General features: G+C 42.5%; 2 protein-coding genes across 3 annotated transcripts in view; one reads left to right on the plus strand and one right to left on the minus strand.

The window, feature by feature from the left end:
• Cacna1d (calcium voltage-gated channel subunit alpha1 D) overlaps positions 1-24,205 on the minus strand; it is a 294,805-nt gene that overhangs the window by 227,919 nt on the left and 42,681 nt on the right. The window lies entirely within an intron of this gene.
• On the plus strand, positions 11,010-11,515 carry LOC129680585 (DNA-directed RNA polymerase II subunit RPB4-like). Its single transcript, XM_055612231.1, has one exon. The coding sequence runs from the start codon at positions 11,010-11,012 to the stop codon at positions 11,436-11,438; it is 429 nt and encodes a 142-aa protein (XP_055468206.1). The 3' UTR covers positions 11,439-11,515.

Consider the following 24,205-nt stretch of genomic DNA (forward strand, 5'->3'; position numbering starts at 1 on the left):
AGAAAAAGGAGGTGCCCTGGAATGTAGAAGGGCAATAATAGAAAAGCTGAGAAAATGCCCAGAGAAAAACACGCATCACCAGCCAAATGAGCAAGAAGGGAGCCAGGCTGGACGCAGCTCACGGCTGGAGCTAAGCAGCTTCTGGCAATGGGGGTAGGAGGAGAAGGTCAGCCCACCCTTCCGCCAGGACAAGCTACCGCCCTCACAAGCTTCGGATCCAGGCACCCTGAGATGTGGTTGACCAGTAGATGGGTCCGCAGTGGAGAGAAAGCGCATTTTGCCGCAGTGTGACTCTCGGGCAGTGGAGGTAGCACCTTAAGAGGTACCCCTACTGTTTAGAACCAAGCTATCCCAGGGGCCTGACAACAGCAAACAACCACAAATCAAGGAGCCTGAATTTTGCCTGCCACCGTCCCCAGGGCCGTGGTAGGCAATTCTAGAGGGCCAAACACTGACAAGCTGGAGAACGAAGGTGGCAGGCGACTCGGCTCAGGTGGGTGTGGAAAGGAAGCTCAGCCTGCTGCCGTATTGTGCCTTGTCAGCTCTAACTAATCCAGACTTCGGTAGTCCCCAGCCTGAGGTCAGAGCGTGCGTGGACCTCTACAGCCTCCCAGCTGCTGCTCACTGTGCAGAACACAATGAAGGCCAGCCGTGCGCATGACACACACAGCCTTTGGTCTCTGCACTTAGGAGCTCTTCACAAAGACGGGCTCTCCACTCCTGCAGACCTCAGTGCTGTGCTTGCTTCTCACAGGCCCAGGGTGGGAGGAGACACCTCTCCTCCAGAGCATCGGTCACCCCAGCAGGGATGGTGAACGCTCTCTCCGCAGGGCGAGAGGATCTTCCCAGCAGAACTAAGCGTGGCCAGCACAAAGAAGGGAGTCTCATCAAGTGAAGCCAGCTCGAGCCGACATCGGGCTGACACAGACTCAGCCAGGCATAAACCACAGGAGAGGCGGCAGCTCCCACGTTCACCTTTCGCAGCCCGAGAAAGAAGCTGCCCCCGCCCTTCTCTTTCCTTTCAGTCCCTGTGCACCCCCTTTTATTTGTCCTGTTCCACTTGTAACAGTAATTCTTACTTTGTATCCTTAACTTTTTGGCTTTTCTTTCTTATATTTCTTATATTATAATTCTATTTATATACGTTTTCACTGTTAATCTCTTTTCCTTTTTATTTCCTTTGTTTCTGTATATCCCCCTTTTTCTTTCCATGGCACCTTCTACTTTATCTCATTTTTTGTTTTTGTTTCTTGTTTGTTTTGGTTTTTTGTTTTTGTTTTTCAAGAGAGGGTTTCTCTGTGTAGCCTTGGCTATTCTGGACTCCATTTGCAGACGAGGCTGGCCTCAAACTCAGAGAGATCTGCCTGCCTCTGCCTCCGTGAGTGCTGGGATTACAGGCATGTGCCAACATGCCCAGCTTTATCTCATTTAAAAAAAAAAACAAAACAACAAAAATCATGTTTTTTATTTCTTGGATTGGGGGTGGGGTTGTTTGTTAGTTGTTGTTTTGATTTAGTTTTTTGAGACAAAGTTTCTCTGTGTAACAGAGCCCCTGGCTGTCTGAACTCGCTCTATAGACAAGGCTGGCCTTGAACTCACAGAAATCTTCTGGCCTCTGCTTCCTGAGTGTTAGGATTAAAGGTATGCACTACCATGCCCAGCCTCATGTTTTTATTTTTATTACTCTTCACACACCTACTAAATTCTGCTTTAAAACTTCTTGATTACTAGAAAATATCTTTTCTTTTATCCTGTTACTGTTCTGACTTCTTTTCATGATATCTTTATCCACTTCTTTTTTCTTCATTTAACTTTGTTTCTCCTCTATTTCCATTTCTTGTTTCCTGATTTTAGCTTTCATTTACTATTTCCATATTTATCCTGATTTTCATCTTCACAGTACATTCTGCATTAACTTTTCCATTTTAGTTCCATGATCATTATTAATGTATTAAGTAGACTTTAATTAATTTTAAGTATCTTTATAGCTTGTACAGCTCATACCAGTTTTAGAGCTGTTTTGAGTGTTTTAGAGCCATTGAGTGGCACGGGGGACTGACTCCTCAAAAGTAGGCTGTTAAACAAAAGCATCTCCAAATAAAATGAGGGACATTTAAACCGTAAGAAGTAAAATAACAGTGCAACAAGGAACACGAAAACAGGAGGCAATGTGATTTCACCAAAAGATTTTAACTCTTCCAATACTAATTTCAATTATACTAAAATAGGTACAAAGTTTAAAAAACTATTTCAAAAGTTTACTGGTAAAATGGCTGATGACTTCAAAGAGGATACAAACAAGGAGATGACTTTAACCCAGGATCCAGACAAGAAAGTCAGCAAAAACAGGGAAATGTCAGGGAAATGAGTGAGAAAAGAAACGACGTAGATGAAAAAGTCAGAAATGTGGAAGAAAAAGTCAGCCAAGAGATTCAGATTTTGAAAAGATCTATGTAGAAATACTGAGATATTAGAAAACAACTCAGAAAATCAAAACCACAAGTTCTTTAATTGGCATAAATGCAAAAATTCTCAAAACTAAAAACACTGCATTTAAGTCAAGGTCACACTAAAAATCATATGCCAGTTGGTTTAATCCCAGGAATGACAGTTGATATAATGTACAGATACCAATAATACAATACAATGTAAAAACTTAAGGATGTAAATCACATGATCATCTCAAAGAAAGGGCATTTGTGAAAGCTCAATGTTCTTTGTGACAAAAGCCCTGAAGAAGCTGGGAGCAGAACAAACATACCTCAATATAAAAAAAGATACATATGACAAACCTACAGCCAATATTATATGGAAGGGAGAAAATATTTCCCCTAAACTCAGTAATACGACAAGGGAGCCCTATTAGTCAACACAGCATTAAAGTCTTAGCTAGAGCAAACTAAGATAAGAGAAAGACAAAGGATCCAAACAGAAGAAGTAGCCAAAGAATCTCTATTTGCAAGCACATGTTCATATATTTAAGACCTTAAAGTCCATGCCAGGAAACTTTTGTACTTTAAACACACTTTCAGCAAAGTAGCAACTTACAAGACTAACTTACAAAAATCAGCAACTTTCTAGTAAACCAACTATAAGCTTGCTGAGAAAGAAATTGAAAAAAAAATCTATTTATAATTGCATTAAAAAAAATAAAACATCTAGAAATAAGCTTAACCAGAGAAGTGACAGACCTCTCTTCTTCCACCATGGAAACCTTGAAATATTTTTTTTTAAATACTAGAAAACGCAAAGATTCTCCCCATGTTCATGGGTTGGCAGAATATTGTAAAAATGACTACATTACCAAATCTATAGTTGTAACAATTCTCCATCAAAATTCTAATTATATTATTTATAGAAGTATAAAAAGTTCCTAAATTTTATATTACAGTTATAAGGACCCCGAATATCCAAAGCAATCCTAAGTAGAAAAAAAAAAAAAAAAAACAATACTTAAATTTTCATACCACCTGATCTTAAATTATATTACCGTCATACTATCAAAAACAATATGGTACTGGCACAAAAATAGACATGTAGGCCAAGGGGATAGAATAGAGGACACAGAAACAAACCAGCACAGATTCAGCCTCCTAACTTTTCAACAAAGGCTTAAAACTTACATTGGGTAGTTTCAGCAAATGGTACTGGAAAAAAAAAATCTTCTACAAGAACAATGAACTAGGTATTTCTCATCCTGCACACAAATCAATTCCAAATGTTCAAAGGCCTTAATGTAAGACTTGGAACTTTGAAAATACTACAGGAAAGCACAGGAAAGCCATTTCAAGACATAGATGTCCTACTTTTTTGTTTCTGTGATTAAAATACAATGACCAAGGCAACTTATAAAAGAAAGTAATTAATTTGGGTCTTACAACTCCTGAGGGTGAGTTCATGACCATCTTGGCAGGGATCATGGTGGCAGGCAGGTAAGTAGGCAGGCACTGGAGCAGCAGCAGAAAGAACATCTCATCCACAACCATAAGGCCGAGAACAAGCTAACTGGTGTGGGCTTTTGAGACCTCAAAATCTGCCCCTCAGTGACACACCTCCTTCAAGGCCACACCTCCTGAACCTTTCCAAACAGTTCCACCAACGGGGGGGAGGGGAGGGGAATCATTCAAATGCATGAGCCTATGGGAGCCACTCTCATTCAAAGCATCACAAATACACACAGGCAAAAACTTTCTAAAAAGGACTTTAAAAAGCATAGAAAATAATCAGACCTGAGGAATGGAATTATATGAAATTTAAAACCTTTTTGAAGAAATAGTCTACAGAACAGAAGGAAAAGGTCTTTGCCAACTACGCACTTGACAGAGAATTAATATCAAAGATACATAAAGATCTGTAAAAACGAAACACTAAAAAAACAAATAATCCAAATAAATGGGCTACTGAACCAAATAAATAGCTCTCAAAAGAAAAAAAAAAATACAAATGGTAAATAAATATTTGGAAAACACAAATTAAAACTGCTTTGAGAATCTACCTCACCCCAGTCAAGACAAGTGCTAGGGAGGATGTAGAAAAGAGATCCTTGTTTCCTGCTACTGGGGGTGTAAACTGGAGCAGCCATTTATGGGAGTAGATGTGGACATTCCTCAAAAAAACTAAAAATTCAACTACCTATGACCCCCCCGGCTAACCCATTCCTGGTACACACGTGATGCCATCTGAGTCAGCACCCGACAAAGACACATACGTATCCATTTTTATTACTGAGCTGTTCACAACAACAAAGGTACAAAGCCAGCCTAGACCACCACCAAGAGGTGAATGTATAAAGAAAATGTGATACACAATAAAAGTATTTTAGAGGTAAAAAAAAAATTAAATCATTACATTTGGAAGGAAATTGGCAGAGCTGAAGATCATGTAAAGGAAAAAAAGTCAAACTCAGAGGACAAATATTGAACATCTCATATACAGAATATAGATTTAAATTTATGGTAAGAGGGCATTAAAATAGAAAGGTGGCATGAGAGGGGAGGAAGATATCGCAAGAAAGACAAGAAGGGAAAGAGGGTGATGAAACATATGTGTCTGTCTGTATGGGCAGGGTGCCAGCAAGGTGGGTGGGGGTGAGGGGGCCCGTAGGGAGGGAGCCTGAGTAAGATCAGAATATAATGACATGTGTGTACAAAAATGCTATAATGAAAGGCACTGCTTTACACAGTAAACTAAAAACTTAAAAGACTACAGTATATATTTTTTAACTTACAACACTCTAGATAATGGCCCCGCTGTGAGAGGTGTAGGCTATGGAGAGACACATGGTGAAAAATGCTTTAGTCGGGAGGTAGTGTGAGTTCACAATTTTACTGTCTCTAAAGTTAACTACTTAAGGAGTCCTCGGTATCAACTCAAAAACAAAAGGTGACCTCTACAAGCTCTCCTGCAAGAGCAGCAGCAGCTGCGCTGCCTTCTTTCCAGGCTCTCACTAACCCCTCCCCCAGCAGCGTTCCGTCTGACCATGGATAAACAGAGCAGCAGCAAGCCTGGCAAGCTGCAATCACACGTAGGTTCCCATTGCACCTCTGCAACTCGCAGAACTGTGTTACCTGTAGATGGTTATTCACCCTCCCTGGGCCTGTGTCACCTCAACTGAATACTGACAAACAATGGGTGTGCTTCATAGAGTCTGAGGCATTAACACCATCCATAATCCCTTACTGGAGACTAATATGGTCAGGTGTGTTTTGGAATTCAAAAAGTTTTAGCTTTCAGGAAATGAGTACCCAACACTTCAGAAAGAGCTCGAACAATACACTTTGATATGTCTCAGGTGAAAACCCGAAAAACTGATGCTAACCAGGGCAAAAACTAGCAAAGGACTCACACAGGATCAAGAGAACTTGGGGATGATTAGACATGCTAGAACACAGGCTTGCTGCTAATATTTACAAAACTCTACAAAGGAGCTTTAAAGAACCAATGAACACCTTCAAAAGGCTTTGAAGTGCAGAACACAAGCTGACTCTCAGAACAGCATCAGCTTGGGCTCCCGTATTTCAGGCTATGTTTTGCCAACAAATGGGTCAACAGAAATTCCCACTTGGTTTGAAGGTTTATACGTCTGGAGATACACGTCAGAAAGCACATGCCTGTGTCCACAGGGCTTGCTGCTCACACAGGAGAGCCACAGTGTTTGCTCAGCCCTGCACTAACAGCACGACATCTATGTGAACCGGGCTAGAACAGCTCAGTGCAACTAACCCCCGCCCCCACTAAATCCTCGAAGCACCCCCCAAGCTTTGGAGCCATTACGGTCCTACTATTCATCTTAACCGCTCTTCAGGAAAGGGATCAGCAGCTGAGACTATTTAAGGTGGCTGAATCTATGCTCCAAAAAGCAGACACTGTGTCTGAGTTGCTGAGGTAAAATGGGAATGCTGCTTTCTACAAAAATAACAAAAGAAAGAAGCAAACTGGAATTTCATTCCTTTCTTCCCTTCTTTATGCTTTGTTTTTTGTTTGTTCGTTGTTTTGAGACAAGGTTTCTCTGTGTACCCTTGGCTGTGCTAGACTAACTTTGTAGACCAAGCAAGCCTTGAACTAATAGCTATCCTCCTGCCTCTGCTGGGATTGTAGGCATGTGCCACCACACCTGGCTTTCATTACTTTCTTAAATGACTGTTTATATTTTTCTTTTCTAATTACATTAAAAAATTTAAGGGGCTGGAGGGACACCTCAGCTCTGGCTTAAGAGCACTATTCTTACAGAGGCCCCAGGTTCATTTCCCAGAACCCATATGTTGGCTCACAACCACCTCCAACTCCAGTCCCAGGATATCCAACACCCTCTTCCAACCTTCAAAGGCACCAGGCACATACGTGGTATACATTCATACATGCAGACAAACACTCATACAGATAAAGTAAAAACGAAATTAAATGAACCACATAGTCAAGACAAACACATAAAGGAAATTTTTTTAAAAACCTGTAGAATAAACAAAAGCAAAAGAAAAAATGTTTTCATAATGTGTTAAAGAAATACTCCACTATAGCCAAACATTACAAACCAGGAACACTCAGTACTGCATCAAGGCCTCTCCTTTCCTAATTTTATCACTGGCTTCATACAAAGAAAACATACTAACCAAATTGTAGTGACTTAAGCTGGGTACGGGTAGCACACTCCGACAATGCCAGCACTAAGGTAGAACCATGAATAGATTCTTCCCTTTCCTGAGAGGAAGAAGCACATAAAAGCATAAAATTTGGAAGAAAACCAAATTTCAGCACAAGCCACCAAGGTGGAGAGGGTAAGGCCAGCCTGGGCTATACAGCAACATCTTGTCTCAAAAAACATAAATAAACAAGAGGCAGGGAAGGAGAAAAGGGCAAAGGAAGGAGGGAGGGAAGGAAAGAGGAAGAGAGGGGACAGAAAGGGAGAGGAGAGAGGGAAAGGAAGGGAGGGGGGGACCAGCATTAGCTTAAGGAGCTAACTCTAAAATAAGCAAAACATAATCTAGGGATATACTGTGAAAAACTGGAGATGAGAAGGAAGTAAAATGTTTACTTTCTTTCCCTTTATAGCTGCCCGGCTCTCAGTCAACAACCGCCACAGATGGTAGCAGCGCCAGCTTGTTCTCCGTTGCTCACAACCCTCGAGGATGAGGCATGCTACCTTTTCCAGAGATTTCCTGTCTGCTCCTAGAGCTCCGCTTGCCCCCACCAAAATATACACCAAGGCAGGTCCCCATGTGGCAGTGCTGAAAGGGACGGCTTAGCAAAAGATGCAGGCAGACCCTGTGAATGGATTCACAACTCTCCTGAGAGGAAAAAGCACACACATGTGAAATATACGAAAACAGCCCTTCAGCACCAGTCACCAAGGTCTGCCTGGAGCACAAGCATCCCATCAGTTGTGTTGTGTGGCTGTTTCTCACCTCAGCACCCTCACTGACAGGCTAAAAATGTTTGCTCTTCGGCCCTTTCCAGACAGTCTGTCATCCTGTGAGTTAAATCAGAGGTAAGCTAATCTCATCACAAGCGGCATTTCACAATGCCACGATGCATGTTAAAAACACAACCTAGAAATCCACAGAAACAAGCTTGATAAACCAATCCCCACCCACGCAGGGTTTGTGTTACAAACAACAGTGCTAACTCTAACGAGAGGGCTGCAGCTGCAGGCAAGAACGGATAAGAACGCCCACCCTTGGCCCAGTCCACGCCAATGAAAAGCTGGGCAGAAAACACAGGGCATCTAAGGACTGTGAACTGTAAATGGGAACACGGAGACTGGGGAATAGAAACTGGAATTCAGAATACCTTCAAAACAGTTCTGAATTTTCCTTTTGCATCCTCTTCTCCCAGTATCACTCCAAAGGCAACCTGGCACCCAAAAATGCTCAGTGTGTCTAGACAAAAAAACCCAGAGAAAAGAACACCTCCTTGCTTTTTAGCCCAAGGAGCAAACTCCACATTCAGAGAAAGCCTCACTAGAGCTTTGCTTTTATTTATTTATTTTTTTATTCCCACTCCAGCCCCAGTTGGGACACCCTGCAGGGCCAAAGAGCAGGGCCATTCAGCTGGGCAGACACCAAAACTCCCAGAGAATGTTTCTCCCAAGAAGAGCTAGTCTCCAGGGCACAGGGTGAAATCCCATTGTTTGTTTTCTTTTTCTTCCTCTTTTCTAGCTATCTGCTTCCTGATCCTGATCATGGTCAAAGAAAATCATGCATCCTAGTAGAGAATTCTGACTTTACATTTAAAGGACGGCAATAGAGGGCTCTGGGAAATCAGATACTGTCAGAGAGACTGCAGAGAGGAGCTCTGGATCTGACCCTAACCAGCAGAGTCAGTGGCCTTGAGATTCTCCACTCTGGGACAGCTCACTTCCCAGCTGGAGAACAGACATAAACCACATCATAAAGACTGACGCAGAAGTGATACTGCAGACACAGCCCAAAGAAGAAAAGCAGAACAGCGCAATTACCTGCCTGCACCGGACCTGGACAAAACCCATAGAAGCATCATAACATCATACAGCTTCCGTGTCCCTTGAGACCAGAAGTGGCCAGGACACTGCAGCGTTTGGAATTTTTGCATATACTTAACGAGGTATTTTTGGAATAGGATCCAAGTTAAGGCACAAAATTCATTCACACTTCATTTGGACCTTGTATTTAAGGTGATCATACACTATGTGTTGTGCGTCTGTACAGATGTGGAAATTTCCACTGTAATATCATGGCAGTTTTCACATGTGTGGATCTTGGATCACTTTGAATTTCAGATTTTCAGATTAGATATGTTCAACCCATATTCAATAATGCATATAATATAACCCAAATATACTCAGGAAAGTCACCTGGCAGTGGAAGGGCAATCACTCCCGGTGACATGAATATTAGAATAATCAAACAACTTAAAGGAACTACAGTGAGCATCTGCAGGAAGACAGAGTACTCTTGCACGGATTGAAAGATGGTAGACTTATCCTCCCCTCACAAAAAAAAAAAAAAAAAAAAAGAAATCCAAGCGCTCAGAAAAAAAAATATATATATATATATAAACAAAACCTTCAAAAATATCACCAGATGGATGCAATGGAACAATGGAAGCAACAGAAGAAATAGTGAGTGATCGCGAATACAGGTGAATAGAATATTCAAAGAGGCATGAGAAAAGAAGTGTAAGAGCAGAGAGAGTCTCAGAGACCCGTGGGGAGATGCTAGCATGTCTAACATTCACATCACCAAAGTCTCAGAACAAGGAAAAAAAATTTTTAATGCAGACAGTAAGTTCTCATATTTGGCAAGAGAGGTCAATTTACAGTTCCAAGAAATGCAGATTCTACCGCCAGACAGACTATAATCAAACTGCTGAAAACTAGAGACAACTGAAAAATCTAGAAGAAAGTAATATATCAGGAATAATAGTTTTCATAATTACAGTTTTCCCAGAAGAAACCATGGGGATCACAAGGCAGAATGCAGAGCTAAAAGAAGGTAATGGCCAATTCAGAAGTCTGTATCAGCCATAAACAGCCTTTGAAACTGAGGGGAAACGAAAATCCCAGGGGGGAAATAATGTAGAAATCATTCTTAAATCCTACTAACAGAGATGCTAGATGGAATGGACACGTTGTTAGGGGGAAATAATGACTGAAAAAGAAGATACAAGATGTAAAGATGTAAAAAGTCAAAACAAGCCTCGAGTAAACAGAAATCCTGATTATTAATTTAAAACCTTTCTACAGAGAAAAGTCTGAGCCCGTCCCACTTAGCAAAGCCTTCCAAGGGCTTAAAGAATTCATATCAATCCTTCAAAAGCACAAAACAGAAGTAGCGGAAATATACAAAAACACCAAAGATATCGCAAAAAAAAAAAAAAGCTAACAATCATTTATGAATACAGCCATTAAAAATGTCATCCAAGGGTTGGAGAGATGGCTCAGCAGGTAAGAGCACTAGCTGCCCTTGGAAAGGAGCCGGGTTAGTTCCCAGCACTGACATGACGGCTACAATCATCCATAACTCCAGTTCCAGGGGAGCTGACACTCTCCTGGCCTCTCTGGGCACTAGGCACATATATGGCATACACATTCAGACAAAACACTCAGACACATTAAATAAATAATGAAAAAGTAAGATAATCGTCAAACACATACTAGCAAACTGAACTTGTCATATAAACAGAGAAATTTTGTTCATGATCAAGTGAGACACATGAGATTACATTCAAATAAAGGAACAACGTAGTATGCCATGCAGAGGGAATGAAGGGCAGAGAGCACATGACTTCTCCACAGAAGCAGAAAAGTCATCTGATAGAATCCAGTAACTTATCACCACAAAATGATTCAGTAAGCCTGACAACAAAAGAAACTGAGGCACCTCAGCCTAACAAGGGCCACGCAATGCTCACAACTACATCAAATAATGGGGAAAGACTGAATGCTTCTCCAGTGATGCCGAACAATACACTTGATTTAAATGAAATAATAATCATACATCCAAATGACTCAAAGAAGACATATAACTAAAACAATGGTGGCAGGTGGAAGTGACCCGCGGGCTGGCGACATAGAAGAGGACGCCTCCCAGCTCCTCTTTCCCAAAGAGTTTGAGACGGCTGAGACACTCCTAAACTCTGAAGTTCACATGCTTCTGGAGCATCGAAAGCAACAGAATGAAAGTGCAGAGGATGAGCAGGAACTTTCCGAGGTCTTCATGAAGACCCTAAACTATACAGCCCATTTCAGTCGATTCAAAAACAGAGAGACGATTGCCAGCGTTCGTAGCTTGCTTCACCAGAAAAAGCTATGTAAGTTTGAGTTGGCCTGTTTAGCCAATCTTTGCCCTGAGACTGCTGAAGAATCCAAAGCTCTCATTCCAAGCCCGGAAGGGTGTTTTGAAGATGAGGAACGGCAGCAGATTCTCGATGACATCCAGACCAAGCGCAGCTTCCAGTACTAATCGCCAGACATTCTCTGCTTTTGAGACGGCTCCGGAACAGCACCAGGTTCCCAAGCCTGTGTCAGCCTCACGGGACACTGCTGCACAGTCGCCGGGGCTTCTCTTGGTGCCCTGTGACAGTTCTGCCTCAGCCTCCCAAGTGCTGGGATTACAGGTGTGAGGAAAGGCTGGCGTGGCGATGGTCTAGGTTTCTGTCTCCACTGCGACTACCAGGTCAGAATTGCTGAGTCTTCCTCTTGCATCCTTGTAATAGCTGCTGTGGTCAAGCATGCTGCAATCCTGAACCAGTGGGGTAGACGTGTAAAGCATGTGTTGACTAACTCCTACTGTGGTTTCCTGGGCGCCATGTTATTATTTTTTTGTTCTTGACATTTCAATTATATTTTTGATTGATACATATTTCGAAAAAAATCAATATTTTGTATTTTTTGAAGCTGTTCTATTAAAAACTTGTATAGAGGGGAAAAGGACATATAAAAAGAGGACCTATATAAGCATACTGTACTCATGAACTGGAAAAAACAACATATACTTGAGATGCTAATTCTCCACAAATTGATCTACAGACTAAAGGCAGTCAAAATCTCATCACATTTTATTTTATTTTTTTAGTTTAGAAAGAAACAATTTAAAATGTATGTAAAAAGACAAAGGAATTCTCTCGTAAAGAGGCAAAACAATTTTGAATATTGAGAACTTACACAATCCAATTTTAAGATCTATGACAAAGCTACAGATATCAGTGTCCATGATGATGTCTAAACACAGATCAGGGAACAGAAATGAGTTCCTATGGCCAAATGATTTTTTTAGTGTTTTTTTAATTTAAATTTATTTTTTATAATTTATTCACTTTACATCCCGATTGTAGCCCCTTCCCTCATCTCCTCCCGGTCCCACTCTCCCTTCCTCTTCCCCCCATTCCCTTCCCCTATTTCTCAGAAAAGGGGGGCCTTTCAACCCTACCATCTGACTCCAGCCCATCATTTTTAACAAGCACTCAAAGACAAGTCATCTGGGAAAGCTAGCCATGAAACCATTAGAAACCTGTAAGAACAGGAAACCTGCAAGAACCTCATACAGCCTATAAAAATGCCCTCAAAATGGATCTGAAATCTTAATGTTACAACTATAAAGTTTCTAAGATGAACACACTACAAAGAAGCTTTACTGTCTACAATTGGGCAAAGATTATTGAATATGATACAAAAAGCATGTCCAATTTAAAAGAAACTTGAAAACATTTGCTCTGCAAAAACATTGAGTGAAAAGACAAGCTTCAGATAACACTTGCCAATTATGTGTCTGCTGAAAAGACCTGAATTCAGGATCCATGAGGGACTGCCCAAGTCCTGCAGCTAGAAAGCAAACAAACCAGTGTTGGAAATGGGCAAAGAATGGAAGGAAGCCTACACCAAAAAGGATGAGCAAAGGGGAATAAGTGAAAAATGATGTCCACCATCATCCATTAGGAAAGCAAAAATTACCACACACTTATTAGAAAAGGGTTAGACTGAAAATGGAGACACTCAGGCGTTGGAAAGGGTTCTAAACAACTGGAACTCTCACGCATTCTCAACAGAATGCCAAATGGCATGGCCACTCTGGGATACAGTTTATTATATGTATAAACACACTGAGTGTATGATCCAGCAATCTCAGTCCGTGGCGTAGACACAAGAGAAGTGAAGAATTAGCATTTCCACAGAAACCTGCATGTTTGTAAAAGCTCTGTTCATGACGACCAAAGACTATAAAGAACACAAATCTCCTTCAAAGATGAATGGCTGAAAGATGACACATCCATAAATACAATAATATTGACCCCTATAGAGGAACTAACAAGCGGCACACATTAGTTAGCATGGGTAGTCTCAAGGGCATCGGGCTGAGCGATTCTACTTGTATACAACACTCTAGAAAAGACAAAACTATGTGACAGCATGTATCACTAGTTGCCAAGGAATCTTAGTTAAGGTTTTATTGCTATGAAGAAATACCAAGACCAAGGAAACTCTTGTAAAGGAAAACCTTTCATTCAGGGCTATCTTACAGGTTCAGGGGTTCGTCTATTATCATCGTGGTGGGAAGCATGGCAGCGTCCAGTCAGACATGATGCTGAAGAAAGAGCTGAGAGGTCTATATCTTAATTCCCAGGCAGCAAGGAAGAGACTGAATGTTTTTCACACTGGGCATAGCTTAAGCATTTAGGACCTCAAAACCCCACCTTCACAGTGACACTATGCAAATCACCACACAAGGATTCTGGTAAGAGAGAAGTGTAAACACAAAGGGGTAGGATAAATAAATATCCTAACCGTGGGATAGAGCTGTTATGTATCCTGACAGTGGTGGTAGGTAAAACAACCCACAGGCCACAACTCAGAGAAGAGGGCATTCACACACACACACACACACACACACACACACAGAGAGAGAGAGAGAGAGAGAGAGAGAGACCTTTTTGATAACTCTTAAAGATAATCAAGGAATAATCTCGGAAAGGCTTATCAGGCAAGACATAACGGCTAAAGCAGAGATCGGAGCCTGGGTGAGAAGCAGGAAAGCTCTATCCTGTGTGGGAAACACAGCACGGAGTCTTCCTTCTCAATGGGTCAGGTGCAGCTGGACACAGAGGAGGGGTGAGAAACGGGTCATCACCAAGAATGATTTGAAGTGGACACAGTGATGTGCATGCATGACAGGGCTGGACCCTCAGGGTAAGAAGCCTTAACTGACTTTTTTGAACCTCCATAGTCTGTGGGAGATAACTAATGGGAAAACAGAAAAGGCGGCCAGAAGGTGACAGAGGGTGACACAGGTGGCCCATCCTCCAAGGCCACCTTTCACCTAAACTCCATCAGCAAAGCCCTGTCTTGCACCTTGTGATATGGTTGTGGCTGAATCCATGGTTTTGGAAGACAGGACATTAAAAAAAAGAAAGAAGAAAAAAAAAAAAAGGTTGGAAATCCAGGACTGATTCGTCTTCAGAATCTGCAATGATGAATGCTCACTAAGTCTGTGTTTTCTTTCCCAGCTCAGTCATCTGGGTAGAGCATCCTAAGACTACACTATGCGTCACAGAAACTGGCAAGCATGCTGTGGGAAACAGCCATTTGCTCCAAAGTCACTTGGATTCTCATGTTTATGCATTTCAGTATATTTTCTTTAAAAGTACATAAAATACAGTGCTTTCTGATAATATTAGCATTCAGAATGAAACTCTTAGAAGGGGGTGTTTCCCTGTGAGATTGCCTACCTGTCTCCCTACACTGCAGAACCCCTTTCTTCTCCTCAGCAAATGCAGCTCCCAGAAGCTTAACCAGCTTTAGCAACCATCAGTCAGGACCATAGTTAGTAATTCCCTAGCTGGGAAAGTCTACCTTCTGGATCCCAAGTGGCTGCGTTCTCCCAGCTGTTTTAACCTCCTGCAGCAAATGCTCTCACACTGTGCTATGGGAGAAAGAACAACCTGATACCTGATCCTGAAACAGAAAAAGTAACCGAAAGAGATGAACAGATGCATTTGGAAAAGTAAGGAAATCTTCACGCACATTCAAATCCAACAGCCATCCTGTTGTGGGTTCAAAGATGATGGTGGGGGAAAAAAAGAGTCCCTGCGTTCATCAGGACATATTCACAGACAAGCTGCTGGCTAGCAAGGCCTGGCAAACAGAAAGAATTCTCCAAAGTGTGAGGGATAAGGGGGAGCAAAGAACCAACCTGCTTATCGTGTCAGTAACAATAAATCCGGCTATTGCAAAAGCTGTTTACTGACTTCCGATGTCTGCCCATTTTTTAAAACTATTTATATATCTCTTTTCTGTGATACAATAATGCAAATACCAGTTCTGAAATACATATATATATCTTAGAATTCAGCCAACCCACTTGATTTCCTGATCATGAGCCTGCTATATATATAAGGCTAAATATTACAGCATTTGGGAGCCTATGTATAGATGTAGAAAATGTGTCAAGTAGGCATGGTAGCAAATGCCCATAATCTCAGCACGTAGGAAACCAATGAAGGAAGATTGACTACACTGTGTTACAAAGTAAGTTTCAGTCCATTCTAGTTTATACAGAGACCCTGCCTTTCAAGCAGAAAAGAAAAAATAGAAACAAAAACTATTAAGTGTCATTTTGTTTCAACTGACTTATGAAAAAGTGGTTCCCAGACAAACTGTTACCACAACTATTCCTTTTCAAATGTATATATGTATAATATATCATAATGTGTTTATGTAATAAATATATATGTATAATATGTTATATATTATATAAAATACATATGTGTATATACATGTATAATATACTTATTATAATGTTCATGTTATTATATCTGTTATATATTACACATCACATGTTACATATTATATATTATTCACACGCACACACACACACACACACACATATATGCGGAGAGGAAACACAACCTTATATTGAGGTCTCTGCTACAACCACCTCAAGGGGTTGGAGTATGCATCTCTCAGGACAGCAGCAGCAGTCACAACTGCAGTGGTAGCACTGCTGAGACATCCTGCACCACCAGCATGCGCCCTGCAGGAGCTTGCTCTTCAAATGCAGGAGCATGTGGAACATCAGCACTCCTAGAGTCCATGCAGCCAGGTGGTGAGTACAAAGGCCAGCTGCAGCAACAATGTGAACCTTGCTTTTTATACAACTCTACGTGAACAAAAGCCTCATCTAATTAGTCAGGGATGTTAGGATTTTCGTAAAACCATCACTAGAACAGCTTCACTAATTGGTAGGAAGGCCATTCTGTACCTGTGTGTCAACTAAAATGTCTGAAAACAGCACTATTTTAACTTCTTTCTGAAGCTGAAATCACTGTGCCCAGCAGCTTAGTGGCCCTGCTTTAATGCACAGGCAGACAGCTAGACTGATACCTCCATCTGTTAGTAAGGCCAGAAGTTTCTACAGAACCTGGCTGGGGCTGCTCGCACACAGGTGCAGCAATCCTTCCTGAAGCCCTGGGTTTCTTGGGTACTCAGCATGTGCCTACACTGGGGGCTCACACAAGCATATGACACAGCTACTTATCTGAGAGTTTGGGGTTTATAGAGGCAAAAATGTCACAAGGAAGTTAGGGGTGATATATGGCTATAACCCTAGCTCTCTGAAGTCTGGGACAGGAAGACCACAAATTCCCAGCCAGTCTTATCAAGAAAAGAGGAGAGACAGGAGGAAAGGAGAAGGCAAAAGAATAAGGAGATGATATGAGGGAGAGGAGAAAAGGTAGAAATGGAAGGGAGGAGAAGGAGAGAGTTTGAGAAGGAGGGAGAGAGGGGGAGGTGAGGAAGGAGGAAGGAAAAGGGGGCGAGACTACATTCTTTTACATTTTATCATGGTGATTCTAAACTAGAGTGGAGGATACTTAAGAAAAAGAAGGTCACCCCCCCTGATAACAAGAACAAAGAAATAAAAGGAAATTACCTACAAAACAAATAGAAAACAAAGGACCCACATCAGTGCAAGAGGTCAGTGTGGACTGCTCCTGATCCAGCTGCAAAAATGAACTCACCAGCAAAATTCCATGCATTCTCTCTCATAAGCTCCAAGTCGGAGAAGTAAATCTGCAGCCTTTAAAAAGAACCTGGTGTTATCCTTTTTCTAGATGTATATGCTGTCAAACTATATTCTAAATAGTTACACAAATACCCATAGACCTGAGCTGCCCTCAACGTTGATCAGAGAAGGTTCCTTTTGCAGTGGGCAGTGGGCAATGGAGAGATACACAGCTGCTCACAGTGCTGAGTATAAGAGACTGAGTCTCTTAGGATGTCTTAGGATGTCCACGTAGCCTTGGCTATCCTAGCGTTTACTATGTGGTCCTGGCTGGCCTTAAACTCATAGAGATACTCCTGCTTCCCTCTTGAGTGACGTGATTAAAGAATGTGTTGCCACACCCACCTCTGGAGATCATTCTCTATTGAGGACATGGCCACTGGTGGATTTCCCATGCCCCATACCCGTGCACATTTACACAGCACTAAGTAAGTTTACTGGATTATTAAAAAAAAAAAAAAGAGAGAGAGATATTAAGTTGGGAAAGAGACATGTTGTAGAGTTTATGGGGGAACCAGAGAATGAAAATGGGAATTAGATATGGTCAAGTTTCATTGTATTCCTGTATTAAGTTGTCAAAAATAAAGAAAAATTCAGCAAAAATGAATAGAAACAAAATATTTAGATAAAAAAGAGAATTGAGAATATCACCCAATACTCATGTAGAAGCCCCAGATAACATACTAACACAGCAAAAAGGGTATCCATCTACTCTCCACTGAAACCTAGTGAAAGGTTCTCTGCTTGAGCTACTACACAGGAAAGAGAGAGCCAGCAGACATGGAAAAGCAGTTCAGGAAGAAGGGTGAACAGACAGGGCCAACATATTGGAGCCCTGTCTTCATGTTCTGGGTAAAAAGAGAATTCATGAGGTTCTTAACATTGGGGAAGAGGTAAGAGAGCCACGGGAAATGGATAGATAGATGGATTGATGGTGGATGGATATTCTGTTTATTATATAAGCTGACACAGTAAATGTCAACACATTAATTTCTTAGCAGTGCTGGAAATGATCTCCAAGCCAGCCAAGAATCACTTCTTTCATCCTAGCATTAATGTAGGCTTAAAGTCTATTTTGGGGGAAAGTGTGGCTTTTGTGTCTTAGTATCTACCACAAGTAGGTGGTAAATGATAGCTATCTCATAGTTTAGTTTAGCAGGCACATAAGCACGTGAACTAGTGACTCTCAGATGAAAGCCGGTCACAGTGGCTACAGCACAAGTTTCTGTGCCCATCCTGGCCTGCATCAGTATGACCTGGATAACCAAGGATGGGAATGCTCTGTAATGTCTTCTGAAGGCTGTGCCTACAGGGAGCTGAGAGAACCATAGTGCCAGCGGGGAGAAGGCAAGCCAGGGCACAGAACCTCAAAACCCACCTGGCATGAGGGACCAACCCTCTGGAAAGTCACTGTGTGCCCTTGGCCAGGGAAAAGATCTTACACTCGAGCTATTCAAGTGTGCATCAGCACTACTGAGAGAGGTTTTTTGTTTTTTTTTCTTGGATTGAATTCTGGCGCTGTGGGGCGTAGGACCAACCTAAATCCATGTCCGCAACTATGAAAGTAGTCATCTCATTAAAACCCAGCCAAAATCAGCGAAGAGAACTATATGTTCATCAGTCTAAGATGTTTTTTGGCACAGAAACCCCCAAAAAATCTAACTTTAAAGAAAATTTGGCAAACAATTAGGCCTTAATCACTTGTCTTGATACCTTTTCAAACATTTTAAACAGAAATGATATCATTGCTGTAATTATATTTATTTCAGAGGGGGCTGACTAAACAAACTTCAGAATATATTTCCATTCCCAAGTTAAGGAAGTCTTGCTCATTTAAGTTAAAAATGTTTTCAGATCTTTTTCTTGTTTAAATATCCATAATTCTAAAATCTGCACTTTCTTCCTAAATCTTCTCTTACAACCTTTCAGGCCAGCCAGCCTCCTATGGGCCTTGGGTCAGCTCATGAGGCAGTCCTCAAGACAAGGAGACACAAAATAAAGATACCTAGAGAACTCCTGAGAAGTCTCAAGCAACCTGCAGCAAGGATGGGAAATTAGCCCATCTCAAGGAGCAGCGAGGAATTACCCAGCATCCTGAGACCATGCTATGGACCATCCTGGACCATATCCATGGAGAGAATCTTCCAAATGAGCCATGAAATAATCATCTTCAAAGGAACTGGCAGCGGGGAGGTCACTAGTGGCCTGAGCTAAACCCAGAGGAAAGCCTGCTAGCTACGGCAAGTCAAGAACGCACAGTAGGAAGCTCACACAGCCTCCAAGGGGTGCCTGGAGGAAAGAATGTTCTTCAAGTCTGCCTCACCACACACACTACTCACCTTTGAGCTTCGGGAACAACAAAGACATGGAGGGAACAGAAGCCAGGCCTCTGCAGGGCCTGCTAACCATGCTACATATGGCCATGGGCCCATATAGAGTCGGCAAGCTTGGCCATCCAGCCTCACTTCTCCACCTGTCCTGGCCAGCACACTGCAGACTGCTCAGGTCCCAGGCAGCCAAGCTGGCCCATTTCAAGTCTCATATTCTTTAATATTTTATCCCATATGGTATACATGCAGAAATGCTCAGGAGGAAAAAAAAAAAAACCTTTTGAGCATTTGAAGGTAAAATAATTTATCCACCATAATAGTTGACTTAAAGGGCTAAGCTGAACAGTGCAAGCAAGCCACTGGGAGACTGCCCACCAACTCAGATTTCATGAAGTATTCATTATGATCTCTACATATTGCTGTTGAGCTATTTCTAATGAGAGTGCTTGAAAAGCCAATAAAGAATATTTCTAAGTGTCAATTTTTAGAAATAAGAAGCTAGTGGCCACTAATAGGTGTTGAGAGAGGCAAAGTTTTCTTTAAGGCTGTTGTCCCTAGTGAGTCAACCACAGTCCAGCGGAAGGCCAAATATCCAAGAATATATGGCCAACGCAGACAGTTCCTGATGAGTTAAGAAAAAAATAGGATAAAAGTTAGATGGGTAGGGAAGAGGGTTTGATCTCAAAGAGTTGAGGGAGGAGTGGGGGTACTACATTCTCAAAATAAAAAATAGTGCCTGTAATACTGACAGAGTCGACTTTTAAAGAACGATGTTATTTTGAAGTTTTTTTGTTTTTTTTTTTTTTTTTAATGACATTACTTATGATGGTCTTCTTTTAGGGTAAGCACTAAAGACCTGTGTCTCAGGCAGCAATGCATTTGGGATATAATGAGAATCATCTACACTGGAAATCCCAAAAGATCCCCCTATTGTCTCAATTCATAATTGAGGAGCATGAGGCCCGGAAAAGTCAGACTTTCTACTCGGGGCTCTACACACTAAGCCCGCCAGCAAAAGAGGCAAAACCAGAAGCCCAAAGCTGGGTTAACTGACCCCTCTCCGCATAGTCTCAGGGGCACAGATACACATCCATGCAAAAGCCTGTGCCATCCTCAGCTCAGAAAGTCACATGAGTGGAGCTACATGAGAGCGTGATGCAGTTAAGACAATTAACGTAAGTGAGTACAAAGAATCATGAGCTGAGTACAAGAGGAAAAACAAAACTGGTGCACCCAGCTGTAAGGTAAAATCTCACAGCAGCAGTGAGATGGCATTTGTATTTTAATTTAATTTATACTTTTTTTTTCACTCTTAAAGCCTTGGACTCTACTGTATTCTAAAACGGCACAAGAATTTGTGAAACCCTGTGAGTAACCAGACTTTTAAGAAATTTTCTCTTATTTGTTGTTCTACTGTTAAAGGCTCCATAGCCCCCACACGAGTTCTTTTTAGTGAGTGAGACTTACCAAGTTCAGCGGAAGCAGTAGCTTCCTCTGTGAAATGAAAATGCTGCTACCCTCATCATGGGCCTCAAACGGGGACAGTTGGGCAGCATCTACAATGAGGGCCTACTCTATGGTAGAATGCATTCTTATGTCTCTAAATAAACTGCATTCTTACTTCTGAACACAAAAATGAGAAGAGAGAGAAATCTCAAGCGAAAGAAAGACTTTCTAGATGGGTACTAGGGAGGTGAAAGAGAGATCTGATGACATAGGACCAGAGACAAGAATCAGCCAGATCAAAACTCTGCAACCACCAACCATAGGGCCCAGCAAGGGGCAGTACTTGTGGAACCCCTGGTGCTCCAACAGTGACCCCGAAGCTGGGGACACCGAAAGGCCAAGGGTAACCTGGCTGCCTCGGGGGCAGCCAGCTAAATGAACTCACATGTAGCACGGGTGCTGCACGTGCTGCTTGCCACGGGCAAGGCTCAGCTCAGCATCGTGGGAAAATTCAGCTTCTGGAGGATCGGTCCGTGAAAACACAGCATCAAGGTGCGTTTTCTTGTTCCACTAGTTCATGCAACATCAGCAAAGCCACAACCCTGGTGTGTCTAATGTGAGTCTTTCTAGCCGTGCTGCCAAATGTGCACTCAGAAGACCAAGGCACAGAATGGAAGAACAAAGACAAAGCGCTGCCGGCCAAGGAAAACCAAATACAGAGGAGTCTAATCACCTCTTTGGCTTGACGGAAGGAAAAGAAAACTTTCCGTATTTAATGAGCCCAGACCTCCCTTGAGCCTGCACCTGGCTGTGGTATCTAGAATCTTCCTTGGCCTGGCACTCTTGTCTTCCGGAACATATCCTTGTGGTTCATGCTAGAAGGGCTACCTGGCAATGCCAAGGAAGGGGATGACATTTAACCATCTGTAGGGCAAAATCTTCTGATGGAAAAAGGACAGTAAAAGGGGCATGTGCAAGACACTGGCTTGCTGTTTCCATCCCTACTGAATATACAGCAGTGTGAAAACTTCCCAGAGAGAACAGGAGGCCCCACTGGGACCTGCCAGTGTTCCATCACCAGGTCATGACAGCCAGCAAGGAAGGCAGCTGTCTAAGGCACCACTGTCATCACCTCTAAGAGCTTATTCAAAATATGCTTCCCTGGAGAAGGCTCCCTGTCTCTTCTCAAAGTCCTTTCAGCTCAAGAACGCTGCCTTCATGGTTTCCAACCACCAAGCACATGCTCTCAGGTCCAGCTGAACAGAATCCGAACCACGGTGCTCATCTGAAGAGCTGCCTCGTGACTCCCAAGGAGCAGAAGGAAGAAAAGACAAAGCTCAAGGTGAGAGGAGAGTCCTTCTCCCTTGACCCTCCATATTCCCGAACACAGAAATAGGGAACTGCCACTGTGGTTTTTAAAGCTTTACACTCACTTGTAGACGTGTATACTCACGTGTGCATGCAGACATGCATGGGCATGTGAACATGAGTGCATGTGCCCATGAAGAGGCACCTCTCTGGAGCTGGAGTTAAAGGCAGTTGTGAACCCACATAGGTTCTGAGAATCAAACGCAGGCCCTCTCTAAGAGTAGTATGTGCTCTTAACCACTGAGCTGTCTCTCCAGCCTCAAACACGGTCATTTTCAAGAACATCTCCACTACTCGATTAAGGCTCCAAGGAGGTGACAGCTTGTTAGCGATGCTTCTGGCGCTTGGCAGAGGCTTGGCTTACAGCTACCCTGGTTAACAGTCAAAAGCAAATGGGTGGGGACAGACCAGATAGGTGAACACCAAAGACCACACCAAGGATTTATACTCAGCACACAATAATGGCAGGACCTGGGTCTGATGATGCAGGCCTGTTAGCCAAGTTTCCTTGGAGAGGAAGAGGAGAGGAGAGAGGAGAGGCTGAGGCAGGAAGATGGTTGAGTTCGTCTGCCATAGGCTACAGAAGGGGTTCAAGGCCAACCTGGGTGACACAGTGACACCCTGTGTAAAAACGAAGATGCTGGAGAAATAGGTCAGATGTAGAATATTTGCCTTTGCTTGTGTGAGACCCTAAAGATTTCACTTCACAGTATAGAAAGGAAGGGAAGGATGGAAAGCAACGGAGGCAAGGAAGAGTACTAGGCAAAGATGCCTAGTTGTGCTACTAATTTGACATTTATTTGGGAAAAAGTCCTTAATAAGTCACTCAATATCTCTGGCTTTTTACTTTCTCTGGTTTGTAAAGAGGGAAGATGTAAAATTCTTGGTTTTCCTTAAAACTGATTATATACAGGATCAGGGAATAGCAGGTCTGGGACAATGGAAATGCCCGGTGGCTGGCTAGGCACCCAGTCAATCCAAACAGCTCCAGGTTCAGTCAGAGACCTGTCTGAAACTAACAAGGTGGAGAGTCCTCTGAGGAAGACACCCAGATGTCAGCCTCTGGCCTTTACACACTCATGCGTGGGAACGCACCCCTGTGCACACGCATGGACACACACAAGAAGCAAAAGCTCTTCTGGTTACTGTGAAGTGTGTGTATAAATATACGTTAAGTATGTGATAATATAATTCATGAACCACAACATGACCAGGCTCCCTTTTCTAAGCCTTTCATATATGTAAATGCCATCATTTGTCTGTAAAATATTTCCATTTGAAGAGCTGTCGCACTTGTTTATAACTACGCTTTATACACATATTATCACATACACATCCACCTTTATCAAAGCAAAACAAGCAAGCTTCCTGAGGCCCAGAAGATTCACCTGTCTACTAAGAAGCCAAAGCCATTCCCTATCCATCTGCTGTACCTTGGTGGGATACTGTATAGTTAGCAATAATCACGCTAGTGGGACCTAAAGAATGGAGCACTGTAGCCCAAAACGTGCAGCAAGAAATGACCTGGGACACAGTGAATGCAGAAGAAATGCCCAGTCGTGATCATAGAAAGTCTCCTTCCTGCTAACCAAATCCTGCCTTTAATGGCCTTTTGAAGGCTAGATTATAACTGTGACCATTTGATCACTAGAAGCCTAAGCCAAAAGCTACCACACAGTAACAAAACTAAGGGCAGAGATGAATCAGAACTCTAGCCATTAAGTAGCTACATGCTTGGTACCTATACATAAAAGCATGGGATTCAGGGATCTCACTCCCAAGTTTGGCCCCAATGAGACAAAAGGTTCTAGCACTGCTCTGTTGGGCTTTTGGAATCAGCCAGACTCCGAATCCAGTTCCCAGTCCCTTGAGGCCCACCTTTCCTTAAGCAGCACAGGTGTGCCTGCTCCTGGCCTTTCGTGGTTGAACAGTGGCAACACCTAAATGACAATGCTGTAGCCATGGTCTTAGCCACATCCCTCACACAGCCGGTAAGCAGCTTTGGGAGAATCTAGGGCTCAAGAGCCTGCC

Source organism: Psammomys obesus, unplaced genomic scaffold (assembly GCF_907164565.1).
Source record: "Psammomys obesus unplaced genomic scaffold, mPsaObe1.curated_primary_1811, whole genome shotgun sequence".
NCBI lineage: Eukaryota > Metazoa > Chordata > Mammalia > Rodentia > Muridae > Psammomys > Psammomys obesus.